General features: G+C 37.9%; 1 protein-coding gene across 7 annotated transcripts in view; it reads left to right on the top strand.

The window, feature by feature from the left end:
* Nucleotides 1–25,948, top strand: part of PDE10A (phosphodiesterase 10A) — a 369,055-nt gene that overhangs the window by 223,520 nt on the left and 119,587 nt on the right. Inside the window, exon 1 of one of the 7 annotated variants that reach the window (XM_061378679.1) lies at nucleotides 448–490. The exons of 5 other annotated variants lie outside the window; for them this stretch is intronic. In XM_061378679.1, the coding sequence (XP_061234663.1) occupies nucleotides 463–490 (28 nt within the window). In that variant the 5' untranslated portion in view covers nucleotides 448–462. Of the gene's footprint in view, nucleotides 1–447; nucleotides 491–1,318; nucleotides 1,492–25,948 lie in introns of those variants that run through there. One more of the 7 variants, XM_061378675.1, reaches the window with a different exon arrangement.

The following is a 25,948-nucleotide window of genomic DNA, read 5'->3' as shown; positions in this document are numbered from 1 at the left end:
ATTGGCTCATAAGCCCAGAAATTATTAAGGGACAAAAGCGGTGAGGCCGCTGATCTGGCCAGTCAGACAGGAACTGGGCTGAAGGTGTGAACACTGCGGAGCCTGGGTGTTTGCTCCTCTAGACTCTTGCAGTGGCTCTGACTTGCACAGGATGTTTCCAGACTTGTGGAAGTCTAATGGAGTGAACGCAGAGTTCATTTTCTTCTTGCTTCCACACTCCCATGTTGCAGCATTTGTAGCCCTGATCTCAGGTTGCAAGGCAGAACGCAGAAACCGCCCTCCTGCCTGTTAAAGTGGTGTGCTGAACTGTGCAGGTCAACAGGCAGACTATTCCTGTGATTGGAGCAGATGTGTGTTGCAGTATAACTAGTTAAAAATGCACTTATCCTGGTGTGTGACCCAGTGTACTAAGAGGAGTGCCTAGCATGTGACTCTCTGAGGACTTGTATAACACGTGAGCAAATGGACTGGAATTCTGTTAGCTTGAGAGGTAAGTCTGTCAGCAATCTTGTTTTTATTCGCCATCCACGGTATCGTTTCAGTGCTTTTTGTCATAAGAGACAAAGCGGTCTTTCAGGCAAAAGTTATTGGTGATGTGCAGTATTTCCCAATACATTGGTGAAGAATGGGAATCACAGTGCTCAGAAGCAATGCAACAAAGTGGCTGGGAGTCTCACCTTTTCCAGGATAGTATATAGTGATAACCACAGAAATGGGTCAGTGGAGGAGATGTGGAAAAGAGGGTGAGTACTGTGATGAGAAGTAGATTTGTAGGGGAGAACAGTGTCCCACGGATCAAACACTGATGCTGTGTTTTAGTGATGTGTGCTTTCAGCCTGGCTCTACTTCAGTTCTGTATGTTATTCCTTGGAGTTCTGGAACGTATCTTTGCATGTAGCTCAGCCTGGGGAGCCTCCATGCATCTGCTCCACCATGGGAACCAAGGTGCAGTGAGTGGGGGAGATGGGGAGACTGACTGCAGAAGCAAACTTCTGAGCCTGTTATGTGTGCTAGTATGGGTATTCACCCCATAGGGTGTCTCTGGCAGTGCTCCTAACTTGCTTAAAGAGCTCTTTGGATACTCCTGGAATCCACTAGTAGTCCTTTGCTTCGGGTTTCCCTCTGTGCAGTGTCTGTACCGGATCATCCTGTGTGGTTGAGCCTTACTATGCGGACATTTCATGAAGGCCCACAGCAACAGCTTTCAGAGGGTGCTGGTGGGGTGCAGGCCAGTGGCATGGGGGGCCAGCGTTCCTGTCAGCAGGGAGTGGGCAGGGCTCTAGCTGCTCCACGCTGCTGCTCCGCCCTGTCCTTTCCTCTGGCTGCCAGTGAAGGGAGCCGAGTGTGGCACAGGCCCTGCAGGGCGTGCAGCATTCATGTCCTCAACCCCTCATCTGCCAGGGTGGCGCAAAGCAGTGTGTCAGAGGGGACAGAAAAGTGGTGCCTGGACCTGTGGGCAAGATGACAAGAGAAAGAAGGAAAGACAAATGGGTGAGGAACCAAATGCTTGGGAGTTACGGCTTGTGTGCAGCACTGAAAGGGCAGGTCTGGTCTGTTAAGGGAAAAAAGAATGGAAAATGAGTGCTGGGAAGTGCGGGAGAAGCTTTGACATGTCAAAACTGAGGGCTGTTTTCTGCTTTATTTGCGTTTGTTGCCTGAGTGTGCCGGCATAACTATGTGAGAGTCATTCAGCAGTTGGGTTGGTTTTAAAGTTAATGTGTCTGCCACTGATGAGAAGAGGCTACAACAGGCTGTTATCTGAAACACATTCATGCTGGCTGGCTGCATGTTCTTTCCCAAAGCTTCTGTAAGTTGTAAGTTATTTCTGTGAATTTATAATAAATATTTTCACTTGCCTCATTTAAAGGCTAAACTAAATAAAAAAAAATAATCTTTAAAAAAGGTTTTGAAGTTCAGTAGCTGTGAGGAAGCCAAAGGTTAGTGTCAGTAGTGGTTAGCCCTCAGCAGTAAAGTCAGTGGACACATCCCAAACTGTAAGTACTACAAACTGATGACAGGTTTTGGCAGGTGTTTTCAGACCACCAGAAGTTTCAAAGACAAAAGCAGGGCCAAGTGAGGTACAATTGGGAAAAAAGGTAGTGAAAGGGAAAGAAGAAAACCCATAGAGCTAGCCAGATCTTGGTGGATGGAAAGGCCAGCCTTTGTGTGAGGAGAGGAAAGCTATTGCTGAGTAATATTCATGGCCTCAGCCTCTCCTAGAGAGAGGTTAGCTAGCTTTATGGGGAGAGGGAAAGTATTAATGCTTTTCTGGGGGAAGAAAGGTAGAGCCGGTAAACTGAATGGGATGAATTATCCGCTTTTCTAGGATTAAAAGTGTTGGCAGTGCTTGTAGAGACTGTGGGACTAAAGTGAGAAACCTTTGCTAAGCATGCCTCACTGATTCATTTGTAGCTGACAGATTTTTTGCCTGAAGAGGATTCAGTTCTTGTTATTTTGTAGGAGGCAATTCAATGGCTTTGGAATTTACAGATTTTTCTCTTTCAGTTTCCACAAGGTCAATGAAAGGTGCATTTTAAAATCTGCTGTTCAAGGTTTGTTTGTTCATGTTTTTCCACTTCAACTTTAAAAAATGTGAGAGGCAAATAAACTTAGCAAAAAGGAAAGCCTTCAGACTTTTTCCACTCCAAAAGAGATTTCTGACCCTGCACCCTTTTCTTCCCCCTGACTCTGGACAAGATGTGGCTTGTCTGTTCGCTCAACTGACCTGTCTCTTCCATCACTGACATTTGTCTGCTTTTGTGTGGAGTTTATTTCTGCTGTCAAACCTGAAGATCTTGGAGGTGTGAAGGATGCCATTATTAGCTTGTATTCATTCAGTTTGTGAATACAGGAAGCCTGATAATGCCTGGAGGAGAAAAGGTGTGCGAACTGGTTGGCCAGTGAGTGGCTGGCTTTCACCTATGTCTGTAAGGGATCAGGAGCTTAGTGTAATATTAAAGGCTAGTGTGCTGTTGAATATTGAAATTGCAAAGATAAAAACCAAGGGCGCAGTCTACTAGTTAAGAACTGCATTAAGTGTTTTCTGAACAATTTGCTTGTACCTCACTAACCGGTGCTCGGTTGGTATGCTTCATCTGTGGGAGCTCTTCCTCACTCTTTGCAGCAAATGGGCTCTGGTTGTTGGGTGGTTTCTAGCCAGTACTATGCATGGTGCATAGTGTACTTTGAGAGCCCCAGGGAAAACACCGATTTATACTGTCTCTGTGGTTAAAACACTTCTGTGTTCAGTGTGTGTGAGCAAGCTACATTGACTTCTCCAGTTAGTTTGTCATTAGCAAGTGCTTCTACTTTTCGGGAGAGTTTTCTATGCTGTAAAATGCAGAAATTGTACAAAACAATGCAAGGAGAGTGGTATTCTGGAGTTAAAAGCCAGTTAAAACTAAAGAAAATACGGAGGAGTAAGGATGACAAGCAGTACAGGGCTGCAGAGCTCAAACAGCAGGACAGCTTGATTATGTTTTTTGAGAGAGACTTGTTGAAAAGAAGAAATAAGGATGTGTGATGTCGGTAATCCAAACAGAAACAGTTAATAAGAGTTGGAGGAATGGAAAGTTAGGGATTTTTGGCAAGGATTCCCATCTGTAACTAATATATGAGAGTAAAAACAACAATAAATACCAGTGAAATGTTAAACATTAAATAGTCATTTCCCTTAAGTTCTGGAGCTCTGTTGAACGTACTTCATGTGACAGCGTTTGTTAAACAAAAATAATTCCAGTTTAGGATGTTTAGATCAGGCAGTGCTTTGGCTGTTTGCCCATCAAAATGAAGCATTTTCTAATGTTTATGGTTACACCTGTTCAATGCAGCTAGCAAATATGTAGTGTAGAAACTTACGGGTCTCAATTGTTTTAAGTAAAGGCATTTGAAGTAATACTTTTTTGGTTTTAAACTTTTGGCACTGACAGAATGATACTGGGAGCAGTAACTTAGTGGATGTCTTCAGTTATAATTAGTGATTTTTTTGATTTTTTTTTTTCAAAAGCTGATTAGAGTGTCCACAAACAGGCCTTCCCACATCAGATGCATGCTAGGTGGTAATTGTAGATAGCTTTTGAAAGGCTGAATGAGAAATGTTACTTTTCTGAGGATCAGGGAAAAAAAAAAAAAGCTTTTAATTTGTATATCCCAAATCTCAGGCAGGCTTGACCCTGCCTTTTGGCCAAAGAAGTCTGATCAGGGCAGGACCAGATGAGTAATGTTTGTGGTGGTTCAGGTCCCTGGTGACCCATTCTAAGCAGCTGCAGTCCCTAGTTATTGGAAAACTTAGGTTTTGACTAAGACAACAGCTGGGGTCTGGCAGGTTAGTAATAATAAGACAAATTAGCATAATCAACTTGACAATGGCAACATCATTTAATGTTGACTAAGACATTTTAATTTCCTTATTCCAATTTCTTCAGCTATGGACAGAACAAATTTGCAGTAAAATAAATCCTCTGAATACAATTCACTGTTCATCGTGTGGTGTTCAGGAGTAGCACAGTAAAATTAATTGCTACTTTATGTATTAGAGCAAGGAAGCAACTGTCAGCCCTCTCCCCATCACCTCCCCCTGCTTCCCAGGTTTGTCCAGTCCACTGAGTCTTGTGCTTTTTGCAAGTGTTGCTCACAGAAAAACGTTATATGCTGTGTAGAGGTGCCTCCTGGGATCTGTACTGCATTCCCAAAGTATATGATAGAGTATAAGGCAAACCCAGCTGTGAAAATAAGCCCCTAGATTATTATTTTAAGTGATCTAATCCAAAATCTCTGATAATCGAGGGGATCACGTAGCATTCTTTTTCACCAATTTATTGATTGCGTATACTGTTCTGGTTAAAAATGAACACTGCTGGTGTTTTAGTTTAAAATAATGTATTTCATAAACTTCCAGTAACAGTATCAAATATATGAGAAAGCAAATGTTGGATATGGGAAAGTGCAGACAAGGTGCTATTTCACAGGCCAGATTTAAAATAAATGTCAGTACTTTTGGAAGTTTCATCTGACATTTTGTAATGTTTTCATTTGTTCACTTTCTGCATATATGCATGCAAAAGCAAGAAGGAAAGGTTTATTTAAAAAATATCCTTGAGGGAACATTTCCAGGTGAGAATTATTTTACCCTAAAAAAAAAAAAAAATTCCTGCCTACAGTATAATTTTATTTGTAACTGGAATACTGGAAGGACTTGCAAGGGTTGCACACAACTTTGATACTAGACATTCAATTTCTGTGCTTTACCTTCTACTAAGAACTGTGGTGACTGCTGGGCTGCAAAGCTGAGTAGGATAATATATCTAATCTTAAACTTGCTTTTGAGTAATACTTGGTTTATCTTCTGTGTTTCAAGCTATTTTTTCAGCCCTTGTCGTATTTTCCTTTTTGTTGAGATATCAGAAGTTATCTGCTATGAGCAGTGTCGTGCCTCTACTACTATATCCAGCAATAGTTATCCTAACGGCTTCTAAAAGCATAGTGGGTGTCATGCAGGTGCAAGAGAAAAAAACACTACCTAGTGTACATTGAGTAACCAGCACTGAGAATAGCCTGTACCACTTTGAGGTGAGATGGGATGTAGATGATAGATGCCCTTCATGTATGTTTTCAGTTTTTTTGGTTATACTGTGATAACTGTATAAATGCTCCTAGATGATGCCACTGAGATTAATCATCAAATTATGTCCTCAGTGGCAGTTTGCCACTGCCAGGGCCACTACTGCATATCTAATCTGATGCAACGGTAGATGTAGTGCTTTCTTTACTAACAGGTGCATCTGTGTAAGTTCTTGAAACTTCAGTGTTATGCATCCTGCAGTTTATAATAAAAAAGTAGTAGTGCTGTTGCATAGAAACAGAATATCAGACAGTGTTTTCTGAAGCCTTACTAACAAGAGTATTAATACATGGTCTTTGTAGCTTTATGTTTTACTCAGACTGCATTTAGTACTCTGGAATCTACAACTGGAGAGGAATAATCACAGGTATTTATAAGTGGGCTCCTTTGGTTATCCAGAGTTAGTGCATTCAATGTACGTATGAAAATACCTCCTTGTTGGTGGTTTGCGATTCTCTCTTTGTGATAATTTGGAAAGAATCTTGACCACTTTTCACAGAATATTACTTTAAAGCTTAAATGGTATGTACATCTGTGAAAACTGAGTTGTCATACTTAATTCAGTGCTTTTTAGGGAAGAGGACGAATTTATTATTAGGTGTCAGGTTTCTCTGTAGCTAGTTCTTGTCTAATGGTTCTCAGGATTCCCAACTTGGTTCGTCAGTATGCTCCAGACCTGTCTTGAAATGGGCTTCAGATATCCCATGACATTTCCCATGGGTGCTGATAATTGCATGGCCACACCTGTGTGTCTGTCTATTATGGTATTTAATTCTCCTTCTTGTTTTTAGCCTCTGATCAGTGGTAGTTCCATTGAAACAGTTCATCAAGGGACCGATTCCACAATTCACTCCCCCAGCATTGCATCATGAAATTAATTACAGATGACCACAGGCAAAATACTGTCTAAAACTGTCCATAATCTAATAGCAGCCCTGCAGAGGCAGGTCCTGCATTTCCAGAGAGCCAAAATTAACTCTGAATCCATACTTGTGTCATTCATAGGCAGTTCATTGCAGGAACAGTTGTAAATAGTATGAGTTTACTTACTTTTCAGCAAAGGGTAGGGAAAGAACAGTAATACTGTTTACATACTGAAGCTGAGATAGGTATAGATGCATTTATATGAACTTGATGAACATATTGCTGTTTTACGGTATGTATGTATGTAGCAACCCTTACATAGTGTAAAGTGTACTGCTAATATTAATGTTAAAGAAAATAAGAACAATGGAATAGAATAGTTTCTGTTTCCATATTTCTAATAATGTTGGTATATTAAGTGTTCTTAAATAACTTAACGTTTGAGGAATTTGGGCAGTTCCTATTCCTGTCTGTCATTATTATTACCCATATAATGGTGATGATCAAGGCCAGGTTGGAAAGAGCCTTGGGTGACATGGTTTAGTGTGAGGTGTCCCTGCCCATGGCACGGGGCTTGGAATTTGATGATTGTAAGGTCCTTCCCAACCCTAACTAGTCTATGATTCTATATCTGTTAAATGTTTGGGTTTAGCTAGTATTTAATAATTCTTTGAGAAGATAAGCTTAAATAAGGTAATAATATGAATTTTTAAAGTTTTTTTTTCAGTATTGAAGGAGTCTGAACCAAACATGCAGCTTTTTTTACAGAAGTAATCTATGCTGTAAGACTGTAGCAGTTGATCATTGTTTATTTATCAAAATATTCGAGATTTGAAAGGCCAGTGATCTTAAAAAAAAAAAAAGAAGAAAAAAAGAAAAGGAAAAGAAAAAGAGAGAAGCACTGAACTCTGGCCATAAAATAATTCAGCTAACTTTAACCTTCTGAGGGGTTTTTGCATCCTGACTCAATACGATGCAGTTTATTTCATCATTCTGAAAGAAAAAAAAACAAGACTCAGTCTGCTTTGCTTTTATATTCTCTCTTAGTTGATTGACTAATGGAATTATTCACCGTGGATTAATCACGGTGTTCAACAGCCACTCCTCCATGTGAAAGAGTTCCAGGAAAAAAATCTAAAAATACGTGAATGGCAGTAAAGATCATAACTGTCTTTTGGGTTGTTATCCACATGTTTTTCTGGTCAACCTCATTATTGTAGTCTTCTAGCACAAAGGCCATTTTACAGGTGGGAAATTGAGATGTTTAGATGCATATTGTGAAATGCAGCCACAAATTTTGCATTTCTCGGTGTTAAAACGTCTCTCCTCAAAATTCAGGGCTTTTTTTCAATCACTTTCATTAACACAGAGTGAACCTAAATAGAAAACAAACTAGCCCTTCAGACAGTCAGGCTGAAGCAGTCTCTGATGGGTACCAGAATGTGACATCTGGAATTGTTGGTTCCTACTGAGTGGTTTGGCCTTTAGAACGTCCTCAAGAGCTCATGGGAAAATGATGTCAGAAGTGGAAACAGAATTTTGTTCTCTAGATCAAATCTATTTTTATTTACAAAAATGTTATAATTAAGGCTTCATCATGGTTTCCACTCCCAAGTTCCTGGTTTAGATGCTCATTGCTCTCTAAAACTTAAATGTTATTTAGGTGGCAATTCCCAGGCTTTTCTTCTGGCTGAGAGTGATTATTTTGGGAATTTGCAGTAATAAAAGGAATGAGGACAGTAACCCTTCAAAAAGGAAACAAAAGCCTGTCATCTTTTAGCATAAAGGCCATTTAACAAGTGGGAAATTTTGATGTTTAAACCAATATTGTGAAATGTGGGTTGGTTTTTTTTGTGTGTTTGTTGTTTTGTGGGGTTTTTTTTTTGTTGTTTTTTGTTTTGTTACTTTTTAATGAAAGACCTTTGAGTTGAATGTTGAAGTTTGTACTTATTAAAGAGATACCTTGAAGTATTTCACATTTTTATTTGACTGCCATGCAAACTTTGAAAGCTAATGTATGTGCAAGCTTTGAAGCACTATTAAGTGTATGACATGAGCAGCTAGAGAGAGTTTGCTGCTTACACAGATGAGTGTTCTTGCATTTCACATCTCAAGATCAGGCACTGAAAAAGGGTAACATTATGCTAGTGTGGTCGGCAGTTCTACCTTTTTGGTGAGTTAGTTAAGGACTTACTAATGGAAAAAACAGAGTAGAGGGTAGATGTTCTGATTTTTTTTTTTTTTTAAGCCTTCCAACTTGAAAAAATGCAAACCAGGTTTCACCAACAGAAGTCTGGCTTGAAACTAAAATTCAATTTGTTAATCCTTCAGTTGGGTACTTGAGGTAGTGTTAAGTTTGATAGTAGTGGTATGGGATTTTCTTTGTCCTGTACCCCTCCCAAATGAATGGCAAATAAATTTTATGATTTCTTGTCATGGTTTAAACCCAGGACACTTCTGAAACAACTTGAACTATTTATCTGTAAGCCTCGTCTTCACTGCCTGCAAATGTTTTGATACACTTGTCTTGAACAGTGAAAATAACAATTAAATTAACGTCTTTTTCTGACATGAGTTATCTTAAGCATTGTCAGTTTGGGATCTAATTTCAAGTTAATGAGTTTAAGATAATTTTGGCCCTCGCAAAATACTTTGAAAAAACTCAATCTTCCTGCTTATTGTGAGCTTTGTATTTCTTTGTTTTTGCCTTCTCCTTATGGTATAAACTAAGGCTGCTGACTGCTTCAAGGATAGGACTTGCAGCAAACTGCAGCCAGAGTGGAGCCAAATAGCCACATTATTTTAATTAAATAATGTTGCAGCTTTTAATTTTAAATGTTAATTGAAAGGCTTTTTCCTCACATGAGCAAAGCCTGAAGGATTATTGTTTTTCTCTAACAGCTGCTGACATCACTCACACCTAAATTATGAGGAATTGCATTCCTTCTGCTGATTTAGGTTCTACTGATGCTGCCAGTTACAGGAGAGGAAACACTGGAATCCAGAGACCTGAATGCAGATACTGACAATATGTGATGGCAGAAGTTATTTTATTGTTGGTTTTAATGCATTTCTTTGTAATGCGGTTTCTGTTTTTGCATTAATAAACAGAAACTTCAATTGAGATCTTGTTTTATGTTTTAAATAGTTCTTAAAAAGCATTCAGCTCTTTTTTTTTGTTTTGTTTGTGATCTATTGATTATTCTTTACAAACAGTAAAGAAACTAGTTGTGTTTCTATATGGGGCTGTGGATTTAATCGTAGCAATAAAATCTATGGATCAGAGCAGAAAATGTTATTTAGAATTTAAAACATATCGTTTCCCTGATTATCTCTGCAGATTTTATGCACATCTGATGTGTGTGTGGAGGCTTAGGAAAGTCAGACGAATAGTACTAGTATGTCTGTAGAGAAATTGCCAGTATTTTTAAAGAGAACTTTTTAGTGCTCCTTCATTCTAATCCACAGTGCTGTACAGAACATGTGTGCTGTACTCTACATGCACAATGTATATTCTTTGCAAAAATGGATGAACTTTGCAAGTCTGAGTATTACTAATCTTAATTTTCCTTTCGTGCATGTAATAGGACTTGTTAATACCAAGCTAAGAAAATGAATACTACTCTGAAGTTATTCTTGTGTGAGAAATTTCATAGGCATTTAGTGCTGGTTATTTCTATAAGTAATATGACAGGAATGCTTTCAGTTGCAGGACAGTCATTGGGGGATTTGGAGACTGAACATTGTGATGAAGGTAAAAATGTGATTTGACTAAGTTGAGAACTTGAGTTAGAGGACATAATAACTGCTAGAAAAACAATGAGTGAAAGAAGCCATATTAAGAATGTGGTTTCTGTGGTCATCTTGCTACATTGTAATATTTTCAGACACCTGGACAGCACTGCTGTAAAGGTGGGCTCCAACTTTATATTTGTTAAAGTTGTTTAATTATCTTGAAAGTTGTTTAAATATCCTGAAATGCACATCCACAAAATAGTTAATAGTTAGTAACAATTTTTTTTGCTGTTTCATGCTAATTATAATTTTATTTTCCAAATCCAATTTTAATTATATTTGTGCAAACATTATCAGTAATGCTTTATGAGACTGATTAATGAGACCTTAAAATTGCAAACTGAAGCAGAATTGGTGGCAAGTGTAGACTAGCTGAAAGTATAACTTCATGTGCATTTTTAATGTTGAAACAGTCCCCTCATTATTAAAATCCATAAAAGCAAATACAGTTTAATTTAGGGATAATCTTTGTCTCTTAACATGCTGTAGGGAATTTTTTTTGTATGCAAGTGGGAATGTTTGTGTTGATTAAAAGGAGTCTAAAATTGTCTGTGTAGTTAAGCACATATGCTTAATACTTAGTAAACTTACATGTTTGACAAGCACCTTTTCATTCCTTGCTTGTGGCTGGAGTCAACCTAGACTTGGAATTGAAAGTTATTATTTATATTACGTAAGCTCAAACTGAGCTATTTCGAATAAAAGACAGTGTTTGCAGCACATGAGTTATGTTCGCATTTTGGGCTTAGGAAAACCAGGAGTGTACAGCTAAAGTTTAAAGTTAGCTGTACATCACTTTTTGCTGCCTCTAAGAACCTGGCCTTTGCTTGTACCACATCAGTTCATTCTATTTGCCTTTCTGTGTTTTCTTTTCATATTGATGCAATTTTCAAGGCAAGACTGAGAGATGGCTTTCTTGTGGCTTCTTAAATTGTGGTGTAACGAGGATAATCAGCTAAGATAAATCTCAGACAAGTGGGTTGTAGTGTCATCTTTAGAATTTTAGAATTGCACAGAAAATAATCTTTATAATACAAGCTTGAGCGCTATTTATGAACAGTTATTTTTGGTGTGTTTCATTTGATGCCTCTTTAGTGTAATGGGGCATCAGATACTATGTTGTTTGCTACGGAAGTATTGGATGTCTCTGCTAGTTCCTCGGAGTTAGAGATGTTGGAATCCATGGTAGACTATGACTAGCATCACCTGGTGCTGCTCAGTTGTATGCTCACTTTGCCCTCCCTACTAGGTTCCTCTATTGTCAGAGGTTTTCACACTTCCCAGGTATCCAAACTCTGTTTGCCCCATGTAATAGATAGTAATAGATGTCTATCTGCTAAGGAGGGAGGGGAAAAGGGAGGAACAAAAGGAATATGTACAGCAAAGGGAAAACAGGGTTTCAGTCTCTGAAGAGGAAAAATACATGTCTTGTATAATAGACCATTTATCAGTTTATGGAATTGCTTTGCTCTCTTTTTAAAGTTTTGTTAGCATGAATTCAATATAGGTCCACTAATTTTCACACTCTGTGTATTATTTTTATTCTCTATGTTACATTTGGAAAGGAATAACCTAAAAAATAAAGCTTGTCTCCTGTGTAAAATCCTGGGTGTTTGAAGTTGAATCTTGTTATCATTTTGAGCATGAACTTTTCGCTGATTTATAATCAGGAAATGCTGAGTGTTTCTGTTGCAGTACTTGGCCTGAATTCAACTCAACTGCCTCCCCATTGTTCACATGGAAATGCTGATAGCTTTCATATTAAAAAGTCCTTTGTTAAGATGCAAGACTTTTTTTTTTTTTTTTTTATGTGGCATCCTTGCATTGGCATAGGATTTCTTAGCGCAGTGCATCTTCTGCTGCGTAAAGGGCTGTGGTCTAAAAATGGATGAATGAGTTGGCATGTGAAAATCAAGGATGTGACCAGCTTGAAGCACCGCTCAAACATGTCTGTGAATGTTTTTGGTCTCCTTGGGTCTTGCCACTTGCATGGCTGGTCTTCTGGAGAGGCTTAAGCAATTACCTGTGTCTGTCTCCAAGAACAGTTCTCTGTGTTTGTCCTCACCAGACCTGCAACTTGAGTCATTACAGGCTACTTTCTCAAGGTCTCAACACATTTCAAAGGATCATCTGGACACTCTACAAACGTTTTGTTCCCAGCTGCAAACACTTGTGGCTTGGAATCCTTTCGGATAAACCACAGATACTTGAGCCTGCATGACAGATGTGTTGATTACTTGTACCTAATTGTCACTCAGCTTAGAAAAACAACCCACAAATCAAAGGGAAACTACCAGAACTTTCAAGTCTGAAAGGCTAAGTGTTAGTTTTATTGAAGCTGGAAGGCTGACATCTCTCAAAGCTTCTTGTAGACAACGCCTTATTGTCTAACTGAAGAAGCAGGGAGGTAGTACTGCAGTGCAAGGGGAAGTGTACTTTTCAGAGAAAAATCCCTACAGCCATCCCTTGGCCTGGTTTTAGGTTATTTGTCCCTGTCTGATTTGGGAGGGAAGGGCCAACTTTGAAAAAAACAAAGCCAGGTAGAATCACAAGTGTTGCTCTCCTGTAAGAAGTGAGGCTGCTTTAAGAACACAAAAGCCCTGGTATTGCTACAGAACAACATCACAGTTCTGTGGCTAGGTTTCACTAGGTGAAGTTCTTACCTTTTCTACTTTAAAAATACTTTAAAAAGCTTGCAGGTTTTCTTATTTTAAAGGTTGAAGATGAAAAGTCATCTCTGTACAATATTTTTGATCCATTTCACAATTTCAGTGCTGCTGTAGATATTGTGTGTAGGAGTCACTTAAGATTTCTTAGATATGTGGATATTTCTCCTGAAATCAGTAATACTTAAAATTGGACACATACTGACATGTTTGGCAGTTTTGAGTTCTAGGCTTTAGCACAGAAAACACTTCTGAGCAAAAATATTATTCTGTAAGGCATCATCTTATGTGCCTCCCTACTCAAAATTTGGTGTCTGGAAAAGAAAACTGTTAGAAGTTGCTGGCAAATCTGCTGTCAGGTTTATGAACGAACTGAAGCCTTTTTCTGGTGTATTAGCACTGGGAATGTTTATGTACCTGTTTCAGTAAAACCCTGTCTCCAGTGACAAACAGGCAGTCTCCTTGCATAAATGAATGTCTTGGGTAAATCTTAAAACTCTCAGTCCAGAGGTCACTGTGAACAGTATAATCCCTGTGTGTACTTCAGAAAGGTGAACAAGTAAATTTTAACACTGCACTTTGCCCTTGAAGTGAGCAGCTCAGTGTCAGTTTGAATGACTATGATGTTATCACTGTGGGCATCCAATAAGGTATCGGATGATGCACTGTATTTTGCGTTTTCTGGGCAAAAGCCTCTAAATAGAAATGACAGAAAAAGGGTACAGATCAGCCAGCCACTGAGAACTTGTAAGGCTCAGGTAGAGCCATCATTCCTGCAAAATGGGACTTTAATTGAGGCAGGTCAATTACTAGAGTTGCTTTACTAATGCCAAAATGTTATTGTCCCTCTGCATAGGGAATGTTTATGTCCCTAGACTTTTCTTTGAGAGCTTATAGTTCTGCGTATGTCATTGTGCTTTCCATATCTAGGAAAAAAGAGATGAAGAAGTAACTGCTTGAAGCAGAGCTTTGTGGAGTTTGACTGCAAATGGCTACAGTTCCCTGAGAGGGTATAAGCATCTTCTGCAGTGTGCTGCATCAGCTTTAGCTGTCCTGGGAAAATTTCTCCTGAAGGGAACGTTAGCTGGCAGCATGTGGGATGAAAGAGTGCGTATAAACAAGGCCAGATCTCTAGCTGTGCTGACCTGACGTTGTGAAGACTGTACAAGCAAGGGCAGCTGGCTGGGAGTGTTTTGGTGGAGCACTTCAGTTGCTAGCAAGAGTCTACTTGATGGGATTTCTTTTGCCAAACATTCTAGGGTATACAGGTATGAAGTTTCCAGAAAAGTCTATTTCGGACATCCAATTTAAAGTCAGGTAATAGAGTGTAAGTCTGAAACCGTATCTGTTACTTGACAGTGGTGAAGTAAAAACAGCATTGTTTGTTTTAGAAGAGATTTTGTTAAGGTGGAAAAAATGAGTTACCAAGCGGATTAACAGCTAATGTTTTTGGTATGAGTGCTCTTTCAGTCCTTTTAAAATTGTCTTGAAGCAAGATGTTTAGTTCAGGCTTTTAACCTTATGAACTGTATTTGTGTGTGATGAAATAGGAACCGGTGTTAAGACAAGCTGTAATCTCATATTAGTTAGAACTAAAACAGCAGTCGTAATTGTGAATGTGTTTATGGTGTTTTCTTAAAAGTAACCCATCAAGATACTATTGCTGAATTTAGTGGAGGAATAAACATTTTACCTAAATGGCAATGGATAGAAGATTTGCTGCATCCATGTGTACCTTATAATACGCTTAATTTCCCATACTGATGTCTTGTGGGGCAGTCTTACTAGCTCAGTGAAGATAAAAACATAAGACTTATAATACTGATTCTGTATAAAAGGATTATTTTTAATCTATATTGCTTTATTTAAGGTTTAGTTTTCTGCAGACCTTCATGCAGTCAGTCTTGTTAAAATAATAGCACAGTAGACTCCTTTCTGCTCCTTATGTAGCATTTTTCATGATGGAATGCAAGAAGAGCAAAACATTCAGTAATTCACTGTCTTAGATGTTTTAAGATAATTGATATTCATAAGCAACTTAAAGTTGTTTAAAGTACAATTTGGTCATAATATACTCAAAATTCCTTCTCTATTCAAAGAATTTTGCCTTTTTTTTTTTTTTTTGTGTGTGCAAACCTACAGCTCTTCATCTTGCCAAAGCAAACAAAAAATGAAGACTTAAAACCAGGAAAAAAGAAACCCCAAACCTACATTAGTTTTAAAGAGAGTGCACATTTGATTTTTTTAGATTGTTGTTATATTTTGAGCACACTGTAAGGTTTTTTTGAGATAGTGTTTGCCTAAGTGCATACCTTTCATGCTTTGATCTTTTGAGTGATCTCATGCTAAGAAATACTAAGAAATGTCATATAGTTAAGGAAACAGTTCTTTCCTTCAGTCCATGCTGAATCAGTCTGCTAGCTGTGGACACATCTTATCTTTGGATAACAGTTTGTACTGTATAAGGTTGTTAACATTCTCATGGCACTTCATTAGCTGGGGTATGTTAATCCTTTGTTTTGGTCATTTTAACTCACATAATTCTTTTTCTGACTTACATTCTTTGTGCAATTTTGGTTTCCTAACACTTTCCTATTTACAAACATAAAGCTGTTGAGCTGAATTACATGTCAAAAAAACAGTGTTGATTTGTGGTCTGATGGTGTTTCTTTAATGAGATAGGCAAATTTGGGGATCACTTCATCCATTTCTCATGGTCATTGGGAGCCTTGATTTCATCAACTGTTTGCGTAGCAGTTTGAAAACTGGGGAAAACAGTCATGGGATCCAAACAGCTATACCACAAATGTGACTTTCAGCATGTGAAGAAACCCTTTTGATTTTACTATTTTGAAATTATTTAATTTAAAAATCTATGGTTTTAATCCAAAACCACCACCTATTTGTGAAGTTTGGTAATCATTCTTCAGAGACTGCAGCTACAAGTAGGTGTCTTGAAAGACTTAACAGTGTTTGAGCAGTCCTGCTAGGTGTACTGTGCCTCTCCCATAATCTCACCTGTGTGATTCTGGCAGGTCAGCCTCTTAACCAGAGGGCCAGATTTTGTTATTCTTTCTAGTGTTTAGGCCAACATGTCATCAGAATTTCTTCCTCTAGGATAAGGGTTATGATTGGCAGAAGTAAATTTGTTAACATGAAAAGGATCTGGCCACAGTAAGAAATATTGAGATACCCTTCTCTGGAGGGCTGCATTGCCTTTGCAGTGGATTCAGAATGTGGATGCAGAGTTCCAGTCCTAAACAGGAAAAAATACTATACCTGTTCTTGTTTTGTATTCCGTGATAGAAGTTGGAGGAACTACTTGGTTAGTCCTATGAACAACATGAGCAGTAGTTAGTGTAAATAATTTGATTTCTAGTTTTCTGTTCTTTTCTAGAAGAAATAGATCCTTCTTCTGTCCTCTTGTCCCTTATTTTCTTTTCTTTCTGTCTGTGAAAGCCAAAAAATCCGCTGAAAATCTGAGCACAAACTTTAAAACCTCAGAATGAGAACAGCAGAATTCCTAAACCAACTTTTGTGTGTGAAGCAAGTTAACATCTGAAGCTGAAAATGAGGTTCCTTCTTTGTACGTTATCACAGTACAAACAACGGAACCTTGGTGGATGTGAATATGCCAGTCGTGACGTCAGATCCTTGGTAGACATGATAACATCTTCATTAATTAGAGTTTAAATACAGTTTAAATAAAAAATAGAACAAGACTGTGCAAGAAGTATCCTTTCTTTCATTCTTCAAAATCTGTGTTGGTTGAACAGGACTTGAGGAGTGGGGAAAAGTGTTACCCAAGCCTGGCTTTGGTTATTGACTTAATTCTATATAGCTTTGAATTTGCATTATTAGTGAAACAAATAAGCTTTTTTGTTTGAAGAAAGCCACATGTAAAGAGTACATAGAGTCACTGTGTAGAGCCTGTGATCTAACAAAGCAATGACATATGACTTAAGTTTAGCACTTAATGACTTTTATAAACTGACTTGATATTATATATTTGCACTAACTTTTTTTGTTACAAGAAGTAGGGGAGGAAGAAGAGGGGGAGTTGCAAAATGCAGATATAAAGTGGGCCCTCTTTTCTACTCAAGCAGCCATGTAATGTGACAGGTATGGTCTTCAAAGATGATGCATGTTATTTTTTCATGTGTGTCTGTTGGCTAGTGAAGTGCTACATCCAGTGTTTACATATGTGTGTTATAGATCTGTAACTACATTTACAATGCGTTACTTGTGTTTTTAATTAAAGTAGGAAGAGTACTATTTCTTGAAAAATCACATGATCTAAGAACCATGTTGTCTATAAATCACGTGACACATGGAGGCACATGATCCCATATGAAGTGATCTTTGATCACTGGCAGTAGCTTCTGTATTTATCATTTAACTCAAAAGAGGAAACAGCATGCTCTGCCAGGTACCAGTTCTGTATCCCTCTCCATATGCACAGGCTTTTTGGGTGAGCACAGTAGTGACTTCATGCAAGCGCAGAAATTCACTGGTAAAAGTTAAACTGCAGCCTAATGTCTAAAGGTGGCATTTCTCTTGAGGTTACTGAATCTGTTTTCCCCTCTGTCTCCTAAACCTGATAAAGCAACAACCTGCTTGACCAAAGTAGCAAGTAAGAAAACAGAAAAATCAGAATCAGAAAAAAGTATCATGTTGTAGTAATTTCATAGATTTTTTTTCATAGCAAGCCAAAGTTAGATAGTATTTTACTCTATGGGCAGTTTTTTAAATGTCAGGATCCCTGATCATAATTTTTTATTTTGTAACTTTTTTTGTTGTTGTTTACAGTAATATAAGAATACATTATTGCTATTTACCTAATAAGTAGCCAGGGCATATTTGGAGAAGGAGGTGCACGACTTGTATTGGAAAAATTTCCAAAATACACTAAATTCGCAGTGCAGATTTTATTCTCATACTGGTAATGTTGACAGAGGCTTAGGATGTGTTTTCATTTAATTCATTTCTGCTAGTGCATTTTGACTGTAAAAGCATATTGCCTCTTTACATGAATGATTGTCCCACAGAACTACGCATTATTATTGTGGTTCAGAAAGTTGACACGGTAAGAGGAATGAAACTTAAAGCACAAGATAGTTGTATGCAGCAAAACATTACAAATTTTGATAAAACAATTTATGAAAACAGTGTTTTGAAGTAACAAAGCTAGACCCTTCGTTACAGTGTGCAGAAGTCCATTACAAGCTACTGAGTCCTGGTCCTTGGCAAGGAGGTGTTCTCAGATCTCTACTGAATGCTTAGCAAACAGGGTTTCTGTGTAAGCGTTGAGCAGTTTGCTTTTGTTCTGTACTGATGCTAGTCTGGCTCACTGCTGTATAAGGTGAAGCGTTCTTGTAGGGAAATACCTGGAAGCAATTAGAAAATTGGTCAGGGGTACAAACCCACTAATTTCCACAGATACTTTAACAGCTTCTCATTTGTTATTGTAATTTATACCTTGTGATGCAGCTTTAGAGGTAAAATAGTGCTTAAGTTAAGGAAATTAATCTGAAGGAGTCTGATTCATACACATTGTGTAGGAAGGGTAGGGTAAGACAAATCTTTTTTTTCTGAGTAATTATAATAATTTTTCAGTTGGAATAAACCTTAGAAAGCAGATGCTCTACTTGATTGCCTTCCTGAGTGAATGTTTTTCTAAATACTAAGTACAAAAGTTCATTTGTGCAATCAAGTTTTAAGCTTGGAGTTGTACTATATCTTAAGTCTTGTTTGTCCCTGAGAATAATTTGCTGTAATGCATTCTGCTGAAGCTGTGCTTTTGAAGAAATGATTTGGGCTGTTTAAATCTTATTTACGATAAGAAACTGCACTGGTTCAGAGATTTCCTGTAGGACAGGTTTACCTTGATAAGCTTTTTCATGAGTATGTATCATGTTCCTCATTTCTCTGGCTGCCCCCTCTGTCAGCTGTATGTGAAAGGGAGCATTGTGCCCCTGACCACGCACATTGTTCTGTCTTTTCTGAACCTAAATAAGAAGTTCCTCTCTCCTCTGAGTGTATGGGGAAAGTGGCAGAAATCTCATTTAGGATTTTCTGCAACCAGGCATGGCACAGTAAGCCAAAGTATAATCTGGGCTCTGTTCTGCAGCCCAACCTGGCTCACAAGTCTCCTCTGACCTCCTCCCTCCTAGTTATACACACCTTCCTTCCTTCCTTCCTTCCCCCCTTTTTTTCTTCCCTTTTCACACTGTAGAGGTTGAAGTGCCAGACCCTGCAAACTGATAAGATAAGAACCGCATGATGCATTGCCATGAGCCAGGGGTCCCTACTGGGTCCACTGACGCACGCAGCCCTCCCCTGATGTCAAACAGCTGATAAGTAGCACCTTGGCTCTGGTCCCAAACCCCTGTGCCAAGACGGGAAAAGAAAGGCTCTTTGTCTGGAAAAGGCAGCTCTGTTGAGATATTTTTTTTAACATCGTGCTGCTTTTCTTGAATTGAGGCCAGAGTTCTGTCTGTTTAAACTATTTAGTATTATTTCTGAATTGTTTGGCAAGAATAGATGTCCGCTCAAAAAAGTGTGTTTAATTCATCATGCATGATGTATATTTGACTGTACTTGCAGCATCAGACACACAATACAGCATGTACTGTTTATAAAGCACAGGAGCCAAGCCCAAGTTACAGTGATGTTTAAAGCTGTACGAAGCATGCTTTTCAAGAACCTAATATCGTCTAACAGAACAACAAAAAAAATAACAAATTTGACTGCATTTATAGTAAAATGTCAAGAACCTAAGTATTCTATGCTTCTATGATTCCATAGTAACACATATAGGAGAATAGTGCTCTCTGAAGTCCTTCCCTTTATTGTTTCTGTTCATCTTTATAATTCTTACAGTTTGGCCTTCTGTATTAAATTATAGTTTTAGCACTTCAGATTTTAAAAGATGTGGTATTACATTTTCTCTTGTTAATTTTTCTTAACAAAATAACTTTCTAAATATTGCAAAAGGCTAAAAGGTTTAGAAATAAGATGGGGTCATTAACTTGCATGACTTCAAAGCTGTAACCGTAGTATTTTTAAGACAGGAAATGGAATGTGTTTCATAATAACATGCTTATTTTTGTATATTTATGTAAGCCTTTTGTTTGAAAATAGTACATCAGTCTATAAATGTTTCCAAATTTGCATTGTTATTTGCAATTTTTCATGTTTATATTAATTTTTTCACACTTCAGTGTACTTGCAGATATATTTATAGGAATATACAGTGACAATTTTATTTTACACAGTTGTAGAGCCAAATGCAAAACAGATGTGCCAAGATGACCCAGTTAATCACAGGTCTCAAACGCTTGAGCAGCCACTGCAGTGGCTACTGTTGAAAGCTACAGGAGGTGTTGAAGCAGTGGCAGAATGGCACTCACATGGTTACCTGGGGCCAACAATTGAAACCCTTAATCAAGAGCTTTTTTGGGAAGCTTTGTGGCCTAAGACATTATCTCATACAACTGTTTGGGTTCAACTTTCTGTGCCACCTGAAACAAAGAGCATATGTCTGCATGTTGCAAAGTGCAAGGTTGATGGTAACTCTTAACGTGTCATTTTCAGTGGTGATAAAGAGAACATCAGTGTATGTGGTACGTGTACCATCTTATACATAATTTATTAGAATATCTGGACTCATGTTGGGTTACTTTGTGTATAAAGCCATGTATCTCACTTGTCATCCATTTGTAGAATGTCATCTGTTTATCAGGGAACCAAAAATTGCCTAAGAAGTCTGTGTCTATGTTATGTTTGAAATGCCAAATGTAGAAGTCTGCTGCAGGACAGCTTTTTGCAATTACAGAGTGATGCTATCTCAGTGCTGCTCAAAGTTCTGTTTTGCATATACTGCACTTGGGGCTTGCACTCCCGTGACTGTGTAGGCAGTGCTTGCACCCAGCTTTCTGAATGGATAGAGCTTACAGGGTTTGTTCCTCAGTGACTCTGGGTTGAATTGAATGCACGGCATTTAACTCTAAACCACAAATATGCTTCATTTCTGTAAGGGCTGGATGCATAGGTGTGTTGGAAACAATGTGACTTAATAGTATTAGTAGTTTACACAGTTTCTAATTAAGATGAGAATGCTAGATACAGTATTTGTTGTTGTAAAAGCCCATGTTACTTCTCAAGTATGTAGTTGTTTTGAGGTATCTAAATTATGCCTGAATTGGGCATCAAGTGATCCATTATGCTTTGGTTTTTGTTTTTGTTTTGTTTTTTCTTTTGTCTGCGTAAGGAATCAGAATTGGACAGCGAGATTTAAATTGCATGCAACTCTCTTCTTGGGGAGTTATTAGCTAGGAATAAATTATGTAGTGAGTTTCATCAGTTTACAATGTTTTTTCACCCTGGAGCCTATGATAGTAGCAGGCATTATTTCCTGATTGTATGGGAGGGTATGTCTTAGTTCTCTTCTGCTTTTCAGTCTGGTGGTTATAAACTTGTTTATCAAGATAAAGTCCACAAAAAAGTGTTTTCTGGATGCTCTCTATGGAAAAGAAAATGTAGTATGGAAAATTCCTGTAGTCCTCTAATGCTTCTGGTTTTAAGAGGCTGTATTCATTGTAGACTCAGTCCTATAAAAAAGAATATGTTACGAAGCATGATTTAAAAGGCTAGCATTGAGTTAGCTGTTGTCAACAAAATTAAAATAGAGATCCAGATATTGTACCCATACGTGTATGTTCTCAAAATTGTCACATTTAGAAAGCCACTTTCTCTCACATCTTTTGCTTAGACTTTGCAAGAGGAAGTACAGATAGGTACTGTAATTAGTAGAGAACAAATTTCACCATACATCTTTGGCAAGATGATGTTCCCCCCTGGGGATTCAAGAATGATCATTCCCAGATAATTTTGGAAATAACAATTATTATTTTGAATCAAAAACGTATCACAAGTCCTCACTGGACTCTAAATACTTTGTACCCACTAAATGTTAATATTTATAAAACACAAAATAACTTAAATTCTCATTTTATCAGTTAGCATCATTTTAGTAATAAAATGAAGAGTTAATTGTGTTTTAACATAATTATCTAATTTTGGTCCTTTAGCAGTTTGGAAGCTGAAATGGGTTTCATTATAGTAAGAATTATGATCTCATTGTCTTAAAGGAAACCACCAGGGTGTACTCTTCTGCTTTTGCTAAAATGATTTTTGTATTGCTTATATTACTTAAAATTAATAAAATAATTTTCTTCTGAAAAAAAGCAGCTTTGATCAGTGAGATTCAGTATCTGTTTTAAATCTCTTTTAGAATAAGTCAGTTATTTAACAAGATGGGTTTTTGTGGCAAGGTTGGCTTATTAGTAATTTCTGTTTTATAATCTTAATACAGAATGTACAGCTTAACATGGAAGGAGGATGAAAGTTACATTATGCAGAGTAACTGCAAAAATGTATCCTTCTTCAAAAAATAAAATAGAGATCAGAAATGGTGGGATGTAAGTTGAGTTATAGCTTGTGTGAAACAAACTTCACGACGTTCCTTAGAAAAAGCCCCGCCAGTAGAGCCAGAGGGAAATGAGCAGAGAAGGCTGAGTTAGTGACTGTAGAAAGGTTAAGTATGACCAGACAGTTTATACAGCCATATCAACAGTGCCCAATAGAAATGTAACAGGTAAGGAATGTTTCTGGCAGGTGGGTGCAGCTGAAGCAGTAAGATTTGATGGAATTCTTCTTGATCATTTTGAGGCTCTAATTCTGTGTGGCTGCCCTCTCCCTCCTGGTCACTATGGGGTTTTGGTTGCCTGCTGTTTCTTCACTTTCCCAGAGCAAGCACTGTGTTCCTGTGCCTTTGCTTAGGTATGTTGTGTCACTGTCCTGGGCAGTGGGAACGGCTGCTTGCTGTGAGGCAGTAAGGTTGGAGCATGGTGAGACTGCTTTGGGAAATGGATGTGTGTTTTCCGTGCATGCCCTTGTATGCTTCCCATGCACCTCTGAGAGGTACTTCCAAATTCTCATCCCTCAGGTATTCAAAAGGGATACCAGGAATACCTGTCCATCCTTACTGTTACTTGTCTGTGGTAGTGGACTCTGATGATAAACTGAATGTTTCTTCTGTCCTTTTGCTCTCCTCCTTCTTCCTTCTATACCATTTCAGGCTTTTCTGCTTCTTGGTGTGAGAGCTGCATTGGTGACCTACAGAACTTTATCTCAACTTCAGTGCTGTTCTGTGCATTTTCAGAAGCTGATATGAATAATTTTGATGGGATACCTTACAAAGAGAAGAGCGTTACTCAAAGAGCAATTATTTGGCTCTTGAGGTTGACAGCATATGCAAACCTTCTCTTGGGCTAAATATATGTCTTTCATGGAAGAGAGTACAAAACCTGAGGGTGCATGTACAAAAAAACAGTGGATGCCACCAAACAAGAGAGAAGTTGTGAAGAAGGCTTATAATTCAAAAGTCATGATAAACTGGAGTTGTGGTCTGTAATGAACCAAAGTATGAAAAATAATGCTAAATACAACATATGCAAATGTAAAATCAGAAATAGCTAGTTATAAGTACTGCAGAATCGGGTATGGGGAGAGTAATGGATAGCAAAACAAGTAAGTTAAGAAAGTATGGCAAAAAATTTATTAACAGAAATGTTAGAAGTGAAATTTGAAAAAAAAAATAATCCCACTCTCTTCACCAGTGGTGAGTCTGCAGCCAAAGTAAGGTGTACATTGGAAGACCAAGCTCTGGGTGTACAGATGAGTTGGAATCCAAGGGAAAGCAACAGAAAATAAGAGATTTAGAAAACATAGTGAATTCTGATCCTTCTAGAAAAGAGAAAGTGGATTGAAGGGGGCAATATAGAATATAGCAGCGAGTTTGAGAGAACTTGGTATATGAAGAAGGACAGTTGTTTTTCATAGGAGGTCATGGTATCACAAGAGAAAATGTCAGGGAAATGCTAACTAAACAGTAAGAAATACCTGATAGTAAACCAATATAAACTGGAATGCTTGCTACAATAGACTTTTAGGAACGGCTTTCAAATGGTGTTTGAGAAGGGATACACTTAAAAAGTACTTATTTTTTTCTTATAAATTCTTACTTACTTATTTATTCTTGTTTCAGAGCAGAGAGGGTGACTTAGAGGTTCTCCCATGTTCTATTTCTGTGCTGTTTGCAGTGTAATTGCATCCTTTTTTAATCACATCTGTTGTGTAATTTGAATCTATAAAAATAAGGATTTAAATCAGGAAGCTTTTTAATAGTGGAAATTAAAGTTTTGACTTTATATTTTCACTAATTACCAAAATTACCGAACAAAAAAAGGTGAGTGACCTGCATTTTAGCCCCTTTAGTTTCTCTCCTGAATCTTGTCAGCAAATGGGAAAATGCAAGATTTATGAGATTTTAGAAATCTCTTGTTTTTTCTTTCAGAGAACAATAGTTTAAACTTATTTTGCAGCTTTTTTACTTCTTCCAGAATGGAATTTGGTATGTGAACACTATGCTGTTGTTAAATTAATGTGATTGAGCAGTAAAGTTTGCTTTTACTTTTTGTTCTTTATAAAAGTGTCTTCCAAAATCCATTAGAAGGCATTTATAAACTAGGAGAGGGCAAGAATTCAGGCTGTATTTACTTAAATGTTACCTCAAATAGGAACCTATTGTTTACAGAAGACACAAAATATTCTTGACCTGTATGTAGACTAAAGACAACTGCAAGTTCAGTGTCTGTCCCAGGCTGTAGAAAAATGCAAGTTGAAGACAGAGAAAAAGCCCAGATGGGAACAGCAAAATGAGCAGGCAAAGAGATGGGGTGAATATTTGAATTTCAGAAAATGAGATAAGTTGACTATGGAAAGTCTGTGAACCAGCATGTCATTTTAAAATTGTCACCCTGACAGTGGCTGTGGGAAGTCTATGCTGGGAAAAGAGTGTGGTGGAGGGGGAGGTGATAAGAAACTTACTAGCTAGCATCACGGCAGAATATAACCACAGCATTCAGACTTACTGAGAAATGTATGCATTTAATACAGTGTATGGGGAATAGCAGAAGTCTGGGCAGGAAAAAAATTAGGTGTGAATAAATTTGTATCAAAGGAACCTGAGGTAAGGGATACTGTAGTGTGCATTTGTGGTGTGGTATTGCTTCTGGTCTGATGGATTTATATATAAAGCATAAGCTTTTCTAGAAAGCACATGTTTTTGTGTATGAACTTCTTGGACGTAGTAGATAGGCCACCAGTGCTTATGATGCAACTGTTCCAAATAGAATTTAGCAATTCAGCAAGATGGATGATGTTTTCGGATGGTTAGTGTTCTATAGAGAGCTTAGGCTAAGTTGCAGCAGCTGAATGTGCTGTCCTATGCTGACCGGTTTTGGTTTTGTGTGTTTGCTTTTTTTTCCTGTGGGTGGCAAAACATATTCTTTCTTCCTTTAACAGTACTGAAGAAAATACATTAAAACAAAAGGAAGGAATAATAAGAGGTTTCACTTTAAAAGAAGGTGTGAGGTTGCAGTAAAAGGCAGGCAAGCTCAGACTTCATGGACCGAAGGAATGCAATGTGTGGATTAGAGGGAAGCAGTGATGCGACAGTTGTTTTGTCTCTAGCTGTTGTTTTGCGCTGTCTGCACATTAAAAAGAAAAGTTTTGGACACCCCTGATTGAAATTAATTTAAACTGACAGTTTTCCTTCTATTGTGTAAAACCCAGAATGTTATTACAACACTTTATTATAGCTTGGTATGAATTATCCAGATAACATGCAATTGGTTAGCTCCATCAAGCAGTAGGATTTACAAAAAAACTGAAGCAGGTTGGGTAATTGTCATAGAAATAAATGCTGCTTAGGCTTCTACAGGGCTATACCTCCTTTAACAAGCATATTAAAGCATCTGCCATCTTTATGTGAGGGTATAATCTCTGCAAATTTGGCTTGTTTTCCTTTGCTGTTCTTAAGTCCCAAATTAAATCCCTCAGTTGTCATTCTGTTCTGTTTGCTGAAAGCATCAGGATA

The sequence above is a fragment of the Neopsephotus bourkii genome, unplaced genomic scaffold, assembly GCF_033783945.1.
Source record: "Neopsephotus bourkii isolate Nb327-2 ecotype Australia unplaced genomic scaffold, CSIRO-AGI_Nbou_v1 NB_1767, whole genome shotgun sequence".
Taxonomy (NCBI): domain Eukaryota; kingdom Metazoa; phylum Chordata; class Aves; order Psittaciformes; family Psittacidae; genus Neopsephotus; species Neopsephotus bourkii.
The sequence above is the reverse complement of the archived record's forward strand: the minus strand, read 5'-3'. Positions and strand labels throughout refer to the sequence as shown.